The 12,733-nt window shown below is 39.1% G+C and overlaps 1 protein-coding gene across 1 annotated transcript in view; it reads left to right on the top strand.

The window, feature by feature from the left end:
- The window catches only part of SPAG1 (sperm associated antigen 1), an 85,047-nt gene that overhangs the window by 21,929 nt on the left and 50,385 nt on the right, over positions 1–12,733 (top strand). The window contains exons 7-9 of the mRNA XM_040260985.1: positions 2,094–2,224; positions 5,455–5,561; positions 7,946–8,105. Of these exons, the coding sequence (XP_040116919.1) occupies positions 2,094–2,224; positions 5,455–5,561; positions 7,946–8,105 (398 nt within the window). The remainder of the gene's footprint in view (positions 1–2,093; positions 2,225–5,454; positions 5,562–7,945; positions 8,106–12,733) is intronic.

Raw genomic sequence — 12,733 nt, 5'->3', positions numbered from 1 at the left:
TGCTGAAAGGCAGGTAACATGATGGTAAAGAGAACAGGTGCTAGAGTAAACCACTGAGGTCTGAGGTCTGAATCTTAACTCTGCCATTTTCAAGCTTGTGGCCTTGGGCATGTTACTTAACCTTTCTGCCCCATCTGTTTTCTCATCTGTAAGATTGGGAAAGCAGTAATTCCTCCTCTGTGCATTATAATGAGGATTAAGTGAGTTTAATGTCTGCCATGTGGGAGGTACTCAGTGTCAGGCTCTTGTGTTATTTATTCTTAGATGTATTTTCTATGTTTGATTGCTACCCAACCATGTGATTTGTTTATATTTATCTTTAATGATCTTGTGGGGCTTCCCAGGTGACTCAGCAATAAAGTACCTGCCTGCCAATGCGGGAGATGTGGGTTCGATCCCTGGGTTGGGAAGATCCCTTGGAGAAGGAAATGACAACCCACTCCAGTATTTTTGCCTGGGAAATCTCCACTAATAATGTTAATAAATGGACACTTTTTGTGAGTTTTCTGTTTTATCTGATATTTTAATTCTGGATTTAGAAGATTCAGTATACCAATACCCTTATCGTTTCTATATTTAGGAATACATTATTTTTAAAACTATATAGAGAGTATTTATTTCTTTGACTGCACTAGGTCTTAGTTGCGGCAGGCAGGGTCTTAGATCTCCATTGTGCCGTGCAGAATCTTTTAGTTGTGGTATGCAAGCTCTTAGTTGCAGCATGCAGGATCTAGTTCCCTGACCAGGGATTTAACCCCCTGGCCTACTGGATTGGGAACATAGTGTTTTAGCCACTGGACCACCTGGGAAGTCCCTAGCAAATACATTATTGTACAGCATTTCAAATCAATTTTATAAGCAATGGCCAGGTAGGTTTAAAATTCTTCTTTTCATTAATTATATTGCATTCATACCCTTAATGTAGCAAAACTTACTCTCTTAAGATCTGTATTCCTCAATGACTACTGCTCTTTTCTGTTTCCTTCAATTAAAATCCTTTGGTAAGATTATGATTATTTCCTAAGAGTTAAATCTACTTTTAGATAACAGACTAATTTGTGTCTGTTAACACAATAATAATTTAACAAAGGGTATTAGTTGTGGTCAATCACTATTTGCTTGTTTTTTTTTTTTTTAACTAGGAAATTGTCCCCAAAAAGTAAAAAAAAAAAAATTGATGTTAACTAAACTGGCTTTTTTTTGAGGAGATCTGTGTGGGAATTTAAGGGCTTCCCTGGTGGCTCAGATGGTAAAGAATCAGCCTGCAATGGAAGATTTGGGTTTGATCCCTGGGTTGGGAAGATCCCCTGGAGAAGGGAATGGCTACCCATTCCAGTATTCTTATCTGGAGAATCCCATGAACAGAAGAGCCTGGTGGGCTACGGTCCATGGGGTTGCAAAGAGTCGGACACAACTAAAGTGACTTAGCAGCAACAATATGGGTATTTAAATGATCATGTCACTTCTAAAGCCAGAATCAATTTTAAACCTTTTCACTAGAAACTTAAGCATCTGTCTAAACATTGATTTAGTAGTTTGTAGAATTTTATGTTATTACTTTTGACAGCCCATGCTGTGTTAATTTGCTGGGGCTGCCCTGCAAACTGCCACAAACTGATCGACTTAAACAACAGAAATGTATTGTCTCACAGCTCTGGAGGCTAGAAGTCTGACATCAAGGAGTCTGCAGGGTTGGTTTCTTCTAAGGCCTCTCTCCTTGGCTTGTCTGTGGCCATCTTCCCTCTGTGTCCTCAAAGGATTTTTCTTCTAGGTGTGTCTTCTTATAAGGATACTAGTCATATTGGATTAGGAAACACCCTCATGACCTCACTTTAACTTAATCATCTCTTTCAAGACTATCTCCAAGTATAGTTATATCCTGAAGTGCTGGGGGGTGGGACTTCAACATACCAATTTGAGGGGACGCAATTCTACCCACAACATGAGGTGTGATTGTTTTAGCTTCTAACTTTAGCTGAGTTTCCTGTCATTTTATGTTTTCCTGTCATTCGCTTGTTGACATTAATGTCTCTTTCATACATTTTACCACAATAAAATATTAAAAACTTTAAAAAAAAGTGTCTCTTTTACAGGAGCTTATCCGTGCTTCCCACTGTAGCAGCTTACAACAATCGCGCTCAAGCAGAGCTCAAACTGCAGAACTGGAACAGTGCTTTTCAGGACTGTGAAAAGGTCTTGAAGTTAGAACCTGGGAACTTAAAGGGTAAAACATATTAATAGAATACCTTTAAATTTGCAGCACCATCTGTTGAAGGTCATTTGTAGACACTCATTATGTTTACACTAAAAAAATTCATATAAACTCAGATTTCTATATGTGAATCATTACCTTCCTCAAGTTACTTTGAATTTCTTCTTAATTACTTGCACTGATGTAGCTAGTAATCCCAGGTGATTGAATAAAGTGTACATGTTTTTGTTTCTTTGGCTGCACTGGGTCTTCACAGCTGCCCGCAGGCTTTCTCTAGCTGTGGCGAGTGGGGGCCACCCTTCGTTGTGACGCGCAGTCTTCTCACTGCTGTGGCTTCTCTTGTTGTGGAGCAGGGGCTCTAGAGCACGTGGGCTTCAGTAGCTGTGGTGCCTGGGTTTAGTTCGCCTCGGTCTGTTGGATCTTATTTCCCCAACCAGGGATTGAACCCACGTTCCCTGCATTGGCAGCTGGATTCTTAACCACTGGACTACCAGGGAAGTCCTACATGCGTTTTTAAAGCAATATCTCACGCTTGCATTTGAACTGTAGTTTGTGGGGTTTTTGTTTCCTTTTAATTTTTAAAAAACTGTGGTAAAATGGACATAACACAAAATTTTACCATCTTAGTCATTTTTAAGTACAGAGTTCGGTGGTCTTAGGTACATTCACATGGTTGTGCAGTCAGCTCTGCTCTCCACCTGTAGAACTTTTTTAATCTTGAAAATGTACCCATGAAACAGCAACTCTTTGTCCTCTCTACCCACCCCAGCCTCTGGCAACTCAGTCTACTCTCTGCCTCTGTGATTTTATTATCTTAGGTATCTCATACAAATTAAATCATACTGTATTTATCTTTTTCTGACTGGCTTATTGAACTGTATCTTTTTATCTAAAAAATAAATTTAAATATGATTTTAAAAATATTTATTAGTAAGCCCACACCAGAGCTCTAGAACATTCTACCAGCTGCTTTTTGGGTTTTTCCACCTAGATGTCCACAGACCATTTTAAATTAAGTGTGTCCAAAGCTGACTACATCTTTCCACCAACACCCATTCTCTGTTCTCATTTCCTATACTACCTTCCTGTGGTCCAAGCCTGAAGTATGCAAGTCAGATTCTTCTCTCCTTTTCTGTTACCAAGGAGTCATTCCAAAAGGGAGAGGCAAAAATTCATTCTGTTTCTAAATACTATGGATTCAGATAAATACAACCATTTACTTTTTTTTCCACATGCCTACAAACATGGGTGGGCAGAAACCATGGGTGTGCTGAGGATGGATCCTGGTGCATCAGCCCAACTGCCATCATTACGGATGCCCTCCCTTCCCCAGTAAAGTTCTTTGCTTGTATGTTGTCTCTATCACAGCATATGGGTGGGGTCCTAGCTTTAGGCAGGTGCCCAGTAAAGGTTTTACAGTCTCTACACCACCACTGTGCCAGGCCCTGTGCCATGTAGTACATATATTAACTCCATTACTTTTCACAACAGCTCAGTAAAGGTGCAGGTACTGTTTTTAGTGGACTTGCCAGGTGGCTTAGTGATAAAGAACCCGCCTGCCAATGCAGGAGATACGAGTTTGGTCCCTGGGTTGGGAAGGTCCCCTGGAGAAGGAAATGGCAACCCACTCCAGTATTCTTGCCTGGGAAATCCCAAGAACAGAGGAGACTGGTGGATTATACAGCCCATGGGTTCGCAAAAGAGTTAGACGTGATTTAGCAACTAAACAAGAACAGCTGTTACTAGCACACTCACTTTACAAAAGGACATGGACATATTGAGAGACTGCACAACTCACCTAAGATCACCTAGCTGGTAAGTGACAGAGCCAGGACTTGACTGGATGAGACTCCAGAGTCCACATTCAACCACTGTGCTACTCTTCTGCACTAGAATGGTCTTCTGTTTTCATTTTTCCCTGTTTGAATAATTTCTTAAGCACCAGAATCTTCACTATATAAAAAACAAATTTGACAGAGCCAAATCTAGTAATCAGTATGGCCATAAAACATTAAGAATTCTTAGATTTTCTTAACTGGATAAATACCATGCTCTTTGAAACTTTATTTTTTACTTAAAAGGTAATTGTTCTACTTGTAGCATGGTATATGGTTATAACCTGAAGCAGAGGACGGACATTAGTGGAAAAATTGGTGAAATCCATATAAAGCCTAATGTTTAGTTAACAATATTTCTTAGTTTTGGCAAATATATCATAGTTATGTAAGATGTTAGCCTTAAAACTGGGTTGGGGTATATGAGAACTGTCTGTTTTAGCTTTGCAACTTTCTGTAAATCTGAAATTATTTCCAAAATAAAGAATTTTTTAAAATGGTAATTGTTATATCATGAATATTTCTTTATGGACAGTTCCTTCTGAAATCTGAGTAGGAACAGTAATAGCTCAATTCGTACTTATGCTATAATTTTGTTTATATTAATGATGAAATGATTTATCCTCTAGATTTTCCTGGCTCATTCTTAGACTAAAATCAAACTAGCCAAATTTGTTTTAAAATAGTATTATTAAATCAGATATAAATTACAGGATCAGATATAAATTCCAGAATTACAAAGCCTGATTTTTTTCACAATCATGGCTTACTATACAAAGTTCTCTTATGACATAATTAATCATGATGGGACTATGAAGGCATTCATTTTAGTATTAAAAATTATCAAATTAGATGCTGTAACCTTCAAAAATTCTCTGATACAGTTTACGAAAGTGTGCAATTTCTGAACTTAGCTGACTCAAACACCAAGATTCTCTCAGTTCCTATTCATTTTAGATTGCTATAAAGACTTCAGTAAGGACCCATATTCTGAGTTAGGTGCTTGGTTATTAATGTAAATACCACATTGAACTGAAAGGCTTTTTAAGTTTTCAGAAGGTAGAAATAATAGTCATGATGATTATAAGGAGGAACATATTATTATTTAGTGAAGAGCTTCCCAATATTGTAGCACAGCATGGTGACTCCAAAGGGTTAAGATGTGGAGTCTCTCAGCCTTGGAGGAACTGGCAGAGCCTGGAGCTGTCAGAGGGCCAGGCTGTTGGAAGGGACAGTTTTTTATTGCAGCCTCTTCTGTTTGACCTCAGGATCATTTTCTATATTTCTAAGAATATGAAAATGGGTCTAGTTTGCACAATTGCATTATAAATTCTCCCCCTTGAAAAATGTGTCATAATCAGAATGCCATATGTTAAAAAAATATCTTTTATTTTGGTAAATTTTCAGCTCTTCTGCGCCGTGCCACCACATATAAGCATCAAAACAAGCTCCTGGAAGCTATAGAAGACTTGAATAAAGTACTGGCTGTTGAACCTGATAATGAGTTGGCCAAAGTAAGTACAGAAAGCAATCCCTCACCTAATTCTATAGTTTGCTTTTTCTGGGTTTATGTTAAGATGATACCAACCTTGCTAGATAAATGATATTGAGGAATGAATAGGACACAACTTTGAATAGTATATACATCTCAGACACTCCCGGTGTTAACATGTATTTGAAGTGAAAGAAAGCAGACTCTTAAATTGTCCAAAATCAGAAAGTGAAGAGGAACTAAAAAGCCTCTTGGTGAAAGTGAAAGAGGAGAGTGAAAAAGTTGGCTTAAAGCTCAACAGTCAGAAAATGAAATCATGGCATCTGGTCCCATCACTTCATGGCAAATAGATGGGGAAACAGTGGAAACAGTGTCAGACTTTATTTTTGGGGGGCTCCAAAATCACTGCAGATGGTGACTGCAGCCATGAAATTAAAAGACGCTTACTCCTTGGAAGAAAAGTTATGACCAACCTAGATAGCATATTCAAAAGCAGAGACATTACTTTGCCGACTAAGGTCCGTCTAGTCAAGGCTATGGTTTTTCCTGTGGTCATGTATGGATGTGAGAGTTGGACTGTGAAGAAGGCTGAGCGCCGAAGAATTGATGCTTTTGAACTGTGGTGTTAGGGAAGACTCTTGAGAGTTCCTTAGACTGCAAGGAAATCCAACTAGTCCATTCTGAAGGAGATCAACCCTGAGATTTCTTTGGAAGGAATGATGCTAAAGCTGAAACTCCAGTACTTTGGCCACCTGATGCGAAGAGTTGACTCATTGGAAAAGACTCTGTGGTGGGAGGGATTGGGGGCAGGAGGAGAAGGGGACGACAGAGGATGAGATGGCTGGATGGCATCATTGACTCGATGGACGTGCATCTCAGTGAACTCCGGGAGTTGGTGATGAACAGGGAGGCCTGGTGTGCTGCGATTCATGGGGTCGCAAAGAGTCGGACACGACTGAGCGACTGAACTGGACTGAAAGGATAAATAATTTTCTCTTTCCTGCAGCAGCGTAGGCAATCCTTTTCTTTGAGCCAATTTCAGTTTATTATGCAGAGTGGTGTAGAAGTTCCTAGGTAGGATTAGGCATGAGCTTAATGACCATAAAGAGTGTTTCTTCCTTTAACTTGTATGGTAAGCATAGCATCATTGACAGTAAACTGACTCAAATATGTACTCAGGGGATCTGTGTTCAGACCTAGAGAGTGGAGGTAAGTGTCAAAAACTATGAAGGGTCTGAGACACTCCCCTACTTAAAACTTAGCAAGGTAGCCTAGAAGAATATACAGGACTCCTGGGTCAGGCACAGAAGACTTTGTTGCTCATGGCATGGCAATCCAATGAGCAACTCTTTGTCCAACTCTTTGCAACAGTTTGGCTCCTGGAGTTTGCTCAAACTCATGTCCATTGAGTTGATGCCATCCAACCATCTCAGCCTTTGTTTCCCCCTTCACCTCCTGCTCTCAGTCTCTCCCAGCATCTGGGTCTTTTCCAGTGAGTCAGCTCTTCATATGTGAAGGCTAAGATGGTTGGATGGTATCAACTCAATGGACATGAGTTTGAGCAAACTCCAGGAGATAGTGAAGGACAGGGAAGCCTGGAGTGCTGCAGTCCATGGGGTCAGAAAAAGTTGGACATGACTGGGCTACTGAACAACAACATTATAAAACATGGGTGCTGAGTTTTCTAAATTTGAGACTCTTCAGCTGTGACACAAATCCACTGAGTGTGTAGTACCTATCTGGGCCTTCTGGTGCCTTCATGGAACTTGGTGGCCAGGGTAACTGCATAAGCTTGAAGCTTATGTCTGTCGAGTCGGTAATGCCATCCAACTATCTCATCCTCTGTCATCCCCTTCTCTTCCCTCCTTCAGTCTTTCCCAGCATCGGGATCTTTTCAAATGAGTCAGTTCTTCGCATCAGGTGGCCAAAGTATTGGAGCTTCAGCTTTAGCATCAGTCCTCCCAATGACTATTCGGGGTTGATTTCCTTTACAATGGGATACAAGCAAATCTGCCGAACCTTTAAATATTACTCTTTAAAAGCATGTGGAGTATGGTTTAGTTTTTATAAAACTTTTGAACATGTCTGCAAGTTTATATGCAGACAAACTTATCTAGGAAGATGGTCATCAGAATATCAGTAGTTTATCTAAGAGGCAGGATTGCAGATAGTTTTTTTTTTCCTTTTTTATGCTTGTTATACTTTAATTTTTTTATAATAGAAATATATAATTATAATCAGAGAAATCAATGAAGTTGTTTGAAAAGAAAAATAAAGACCACCATAAAAAGCTTTATCTTAGTTATCTTTATTTGCTTTTCAATATCTTCATATTATTACCTGCAAGAATAGTTGTATTTTTTAGTAAAGAAAAAAATTTTCTTTAACATGGTGATTATGTTGTAGAAAACCCTGTCAGAGGTTGAAAGAGATCTGAAAAATTCTGAACCTGCATCTAAGACTCAAACCAAGGGGAAAAGGATGGTTATTCAGGAAGTAGAAAACTCAGAAGATGAAGATGAAAAGGACAGTGGAATAAAACATGAAGATGGCAATGGAGATAAAAGTAAGACATCTTTTCTCTTTGGTTTATGCAAAAGAGCTATCTTGTTATATGATAAGCTGCTTCAAGTTTTCTATTTGTACTGAAATTCTTAGTCTACCAGACTTTTTTTAGCCTTTACCTTGTAAATCCACAAGCAAGTTTTTTCTTCTTTTTCTTAATATGGCTCATCTATTTTTCTTTTATTATTGAAGCATAATTGACTTATAATATTATGTTAGTTTTGGGTGTACCACGTTTCAATAACTTTATATATCATGAAATGATCACCATGTAAGTCTAGTTAAAATCTTTTCCTTAATATAATCTCCCAAACCTATTTTTCTTCATAATCTGACATCTTTTCTAATGCTCAATTTAATTCCTGATTATCACCTTTACATACAAATGGCTGCTTGTTTGTCACCAACCATTTGTAAGTTAACCTTAAATCAGTCTCTGAGATGATTGTTTTATGGGTAGCTGCTTGGTTGCAAACAAACATGTTGACTTCAGAGGGGTTATAGACCTAAAAATGAATATGCTATTGCTGTATGTGCTTCTCTCCAAAGAAATTTTTTAAAAATATGCAATTTCACTTTTGATGTAATTGTTTTTTTTAAAAAAAGAATCTAGACTATATAAACTTTCATCTTCATAATATAAGACGATGAAAGTTATATCAACTTTAAGCAGAAAAAATCTGCCTTTTCACCTGACCAGAGCAAGAGGAAGTTTTAGTTTTTTCTTGAGAACTCCTGAGCGACTAAGGGGGAAATGTCAGTGTTGAAAATCATTCCCAGGTAAAAATCAACTTTAAGTAATTTGACAGAATATTTTAATTTTGAGGGAGAAATATGAAGTGTTCAAGTCATTCAACTAAAAACAAAAAAAAAAAAACAAGGAGTATAAGTTTTTTTCTTTTTAAGTGGCAAAAAATATAATGTAAAATACATACCTCAGGTTAAGCTAGGATGAAGACAAAAGCACAGAAAAGAAGGAGGTGAGAGAAGTGGAGACAGAGCAGAGCAACTGCGAGGGGACAGGAAAGTGAGGGCACCATAGGGAGGAAAGGAGACTTTAGCTTAGGCAGCTCTTCAAGCACTGAGGCGCACCTTTTTAAGTAAGTTCTGGCAGCAAGTGTTTTTCTTAGGGTTTACGTGTAACAAGATAATTAGCCAGCATTTTGCAATTAAAAAGAGTTACTTAAAGTCTTATCTGAAACAATATAAACTGTATCAATTGCTATTATTTTACAATTATTTTTAAAGTTTACATATAGTAAAAATAGGCTTCCCTGGTGGCTCAGTGGTAAAGAATCTGCTTGCCTATCAGGAGAACAAGTTCAATCTCTGGGTCGGGAAGATCGCCCAGAGAAGGGAATGGCTACCCACTCCAGTATTCTCATCTGGAGAACTGTATGGACAGAGGAGCTACAGTCCATGAGGTCACAAAAGAGTTGGAAACTACTCTGCAACTACACAACAAAAACTACAATAGTAAAAACGGACGTTTTTGGTGTGCAGTTCTAACACGTGTATAATTTCGTATAACCATCACTGCAGTCAGGAGACAGAACGATTTCATCACAAATTGTTGGCCAAAAGAAAGTGTTCTTTCTTTTTTGCTTCCCTTTTAGCCAAACCCTCCCCTCCCCCCAGGCCTTGGGTGGCCATTGATCTATTCTCTGTTCTTACAGTTTAACTTTTCCCGGAAAGTCACATCAGTGGAAGCAGAGAATATGTAACCTTTTGCAACTAGCTTCCTTCACTTAGCATAATGTCACTGAGAGTCATTCATGTAGTTGCATGTATCTTTGATTCATTCTTTTTTTATTACTGAGTAGCACACCTTTACATGCGTATATCGCTGCTTGTTTATCCCTTCATTTCTTCAAGGGCATTTGGGTATCTATTCATAAAATATGCTACTAAGATTCATGCACAGATTTTGGGGTGAACATATGTTTTCATTTCTCTAGGGTAACTACTGAACTGTGAGTCATAGGGCAAGTGTATGTTTAACTTTACTAAAATCTTCCAACTGCTTTTCCAGAATGGCAGTACCATTTTTCATTCCTACGAGCAGCATTTTCATTCTTCCGACTTTCATTTTATTCCCATAAGCAGCATTTTTCATTCCCATGAGCAGCATTCCCATGAGAAGTATATGGCTTCATATACTTCATATACTGTGAACTTCCAGATATTCAAGCTGGATTTAGAAAAGGCAGAGGAACAGAGATCAAATTGCCAACATCCTCTTGAAAAAAACAGAGTTCCAGAAAAACATCTATTTCTGCTTTATTGACTATGCCAAAGCCTTTGACTGTTTGGATCACAATAAACTGTGGAAAATTCTGAAAGAGATGGGAATACCAGACTACTTGACCTGCCTCTTAAGAAATCTGTATGAACAACAGATTCATAACAGCAACAGTTAGAACTGGACGTGGAACAACAGACTGGTTCCAAATAGGAAAAGGAATACATCAATGCTGTATATTGTCATCCTGCTTATTTAACTTACATGCAAAGTACTCCCTGGTGGCTCAGAGGTTAAAGCGTCTGCCTGCAATGCAGGAGACCTGGGTTCGATCCCTGGGTCAGGAAGGTCCCCTGGAGAAGGAAATGGCAACCCACTCCAGTATTCTTGCCTGGAGAATCCCATGGATGGAGGAGCTTGATGGGCTACAGTCCACAGGGTCGCAAAGAGTCGGACACGACTGAGCGACTTCACTTCACTGACTACATCATGAGAAACGATGGGCTGGAAGAAGCACAAGCTGGAATCAAGATTGCTGGGAGAAATATCAGTAACCTCAGATATGCAGGTGACACCACCCTTATGGCAGAAAGCGAAGAACTAAAGATCCTCTTGATGAAAATGAAAAAAGCTGGCTTAAAGCTCAACATTCAGAAAACTAAGATCATGGCATCTGATCCCATCACTTCATGGGAAATAGATGGGGAAACAATGGAAAGAGTGACAGACTTTATTTTCTTGGGCTCCAAAGTCGCTGCAGATGGTGATTGCAGCCATGAAATTAAAAGACGCTTACTCCTTGGAAGAAAAGTTATGACCAACCTAGACAGCATATTAAAAAGTAGAGGCATTACTTTGCCAACAAAGGTCTGTCTAGTCAAAGCTATGGTTTTCCCAGTAGTCATGTATGGATGTGAGAGTTGGACCATAAAGAAAGCTGAGTGCTGAAGAATTGATGCTTTTGAACTGTGGTGTTGGAGAAGACTCTTGAGAGTCCCTTGGACTGCAAGGAGATTGAACCAGTCCATCCTAAAGGAAATAAGTCCTGAATATTCATTGGAAGGACTGATGCTGAAGCTGAAACTCCAATACTTTGGCCACCTGATTTGAAGAAGTGACTCATTGGAAAAGACCCTGATTCTGGGAAAGATTGAAGGCAGGAGGAAAAGGGGACGACAGAGGATGAGATGGTTCAATGGCATCACTGACTCGATGAACGTGAGTTTGAGTAAGCTCCGGGAGTTGGTGATGGACAGGGAAGCCTGGTGTGCTGCAGTCCATAGGGTTGCAAAGAGTTGGACACGAATGAGTGACTGAACTGAACTGAACTAAGCAGCATATGAGAGTTCTAGCTGCTTCACATTCTTGCCAGCATTTGGCATTTTATGTTTAAAAATAATTTTAGCCATTTGGTTAGGTGTATGGTGGTTTCTTATTGTGGTTCTAATTTGCATTTTGTTGTGGTTGTTGTTTAGTTACTAAGTCGTGTCTGACTCTTTCACAACTCCATAGACTGTAGCCTGTCAGGCTCCTCTGTCCATGGGATTTCCCAGGCAAGAATACTGGAGTGGGTTGCCATTTCCTTCTCCAGTGGATCTTCCCTACCCAAGGATTGAATCCACGTCTCCTGCATTGGCAGGTGGATTCTTTACCACTGAGCCACCAGGGAAGCCCTACCCAGGGTTTGGTATGACTTAATTGCCTTTTCCCTTGCTAAATGTTGAAATTTTCTTTCTTACTCACTTGTAAGGAATTTTGTACTGTATATTAGCAGTTCGTAATATTATTATATGTGATTTTCAGTTTTGTTCAAATCTGATGCGGAACTTTTAAAATCTGGTTAGTTTTGAGTAACAGTTTTCCTACCTAATTCTGTGAACTAAGGTTCTATTGTTAATTTAGATTCAAAACTTTTGCAGTGTTATCTGAATCTGTCCCACTTGTGTACCACCCCATGACCACCTGGGGTCTGGGCAATGGTTTCCCCTGTAAATCACTTCTCAAAAATTTTGGTAGAATGTTTGAGGTTAGATTTATGCATATGGATCCCCTGGCGGGCAAGCTCATTTCAGATACAATTATAAAATTGTTTTTTTTTAAGTTTCCTCCTCTCTGTGATTCTTCCCTACTCTTTGTGGCTCTCAGAGGTTTTTCTTCCTCTTCCTCTAGCTAGAAAACAACAATTTAATTCTACTGGACACATCCCATGACTATGTGCCTCTAGGACTGAGCAGCAAGAGGAGAGAAAGAGAAAAAAAAAAAAAAAAAAAGAATGGGGATATCCTAGGGATCAGTTTCTCTGACCAGAATAAGAGTAACTCTCCCCCAAGGTTTTAAGCATCTACTACTTGACTGCCGCGGCATCTTCAGTTGCTACTGCCCTGTTT

Source organism: Oryx dammah, unplaced genomic scaffold (assembly GCF_014754425.2).
Source record: "Oryx dammah isolate SB20612 unplaced genomic scaffold, SCBI_Odam_1.1 HiC_scaffold_19, whole genome shotgun sequence".
Taxonomy (NCBI): Eukaryota; Metazoa; Chordata; class Mammalia; order Artiodactyla; family Bovidae; genus Oryx; species Oryx dammah.
The sequence above is the reverse complement of the archived record's forward strand: the minus strand, read 5'-3'. Positions and strand labels throughout refer to the sequence as shown.